General features: G+C 49.6%; 1 protein-coding gene across 1 annotated transcript in view; it reads right to left on the reverse strand.

The window, feature by feature from the left end:
- Window positions 1–423: 423 nt before the first annotated feature.
- The window catches only part of LOC106818201, a gene marked incomplete at its 3' end in the record, with an annotated part of 3,218 nt that continues 2,368 nt past the window's right edge, over window positions 424–1,273 (reverse strand). Inside the window, exon 2 of the mRNA XM_014822926.1 lies at window positions 424–623. Coding sequence (XP_014678412.1) covers window positions 424–623 — 200 coding nt within the window. The remainder of the gene's footprint in view (window positions 624–1,273) is intronic.

Consider the following 1,273-nt stretch of genomic DNA (forward strand, 5'->3'; position numbering starts at 1 on the left):
ATCACTATAATTACAATTCTGTGTGCTCACAGAATTGTAATTATAGTGATATTATATTTTATATTAATGAGTAAAATGTGTGTTTTTCATAGAAAATACATCAGAAAACTTACTTATCTACTGATGAACTAAAACACATATTTACAAATGGGCGTTTGTTCTCTTGTTTTGAAGGTTTGTTGCGTCAAAGCAAATCAAAGCAGCCAATCAGAGGAACCCGTGTAGGACGTTTGCGCATTTGCGGTACGGAAAAAATAGACGCCTCCCGCCCTTCTCGCTCTTGTTCTCGCGCACGCTCTGTCGTTATCTCTTTCTCTCCCGCCCCCCTCTCTCTCTCTCTCTTTCTCTCTTCTTCTCTCTCCTCCTCTCCGCTTCGCTGGTCTTTCCTCCTCCTTCTCCTTCTCCCAGCGCACATATACGCACCAGTGGAAACTCCACAGAAGCACAGACGGCACCGAGATGGCCAACTGTAGGTGGCGCCAGTTGGGCATCAGGTAGGAGCCGATGGCGAGCAGGGCGACACCTAGCGACCACGTGTAGCCTCCGAGGAAGAAAACGCCGAAGATGCGAGCGTTGGACGGCAGCCATTCGGTGCGCAGCACGAAGGCCGTGATGCCCGACGCCTACGCCGCGTAGCGGCAAGCAGCAGCAACAACACAAGATCAACAACGGAGCGCAATTTTTCTCGCGTTTTTTTTCCTCACGTTTTTTTTTTAAGTTTCCACAAAAGAGTCGTATTGAATGAGCACAACTGACTATAATGCAGCTCCATTGTTCTGCGCTGAACCGCTGTGCGATTGTCGTTGGGCGAAAGTGCTAGAGTTGTGTAGCATTATAGTTTCTACAGGGAGGTAAACATCACGTCACGCCGCGGGGCCACCGTGGTATGCTGACAGGTTTTGCCAGAGGGCTGGTTATCTGGCGATCTCTGAGTGGGCCCGGTGAAATCCGAATGACACGCAGTTATTAGCAGCATGTGAAGGCGTGCAGAGTAAATACGGTTAAGGAGGGAATAAAAAGCCCCTGAACCCTTGTGGGAAAACCCTCGTGGAAACTACGTTATGACGCAGTGCGAATATATACGGCTAGCCAACGAATTGCGATTATCAGATAAGAGTGCGCGTGTTTGTTATACGCAATGCTGCGTGTGCAATACGCAATGCTGCGTGTGCGTGCATGTGTGTGCGTGTGGGTAACTGTGTACGCGTGTGTGCGTGTGGCGTGTTTGCGTCCGTACGTGCGCCTACGTGTGTGTTTGCGTGTATGCGTGCGT

This window comes from Priapulus caudatus, unplaced genomic scaffold, assembly GCF_000485595.1.
Source record: "Priapulus caudatus unplaced genomic scaffold, Priapulus_caudatus-5.0.1 Scaffold2088, whole genome shotgun sequence".
NCBI lineage: Eukaryota > Metazoa > Priapulida > Priapulimorpha > Priapulimorphida > Priapulidae > Priapulus > Priapulus caudatus.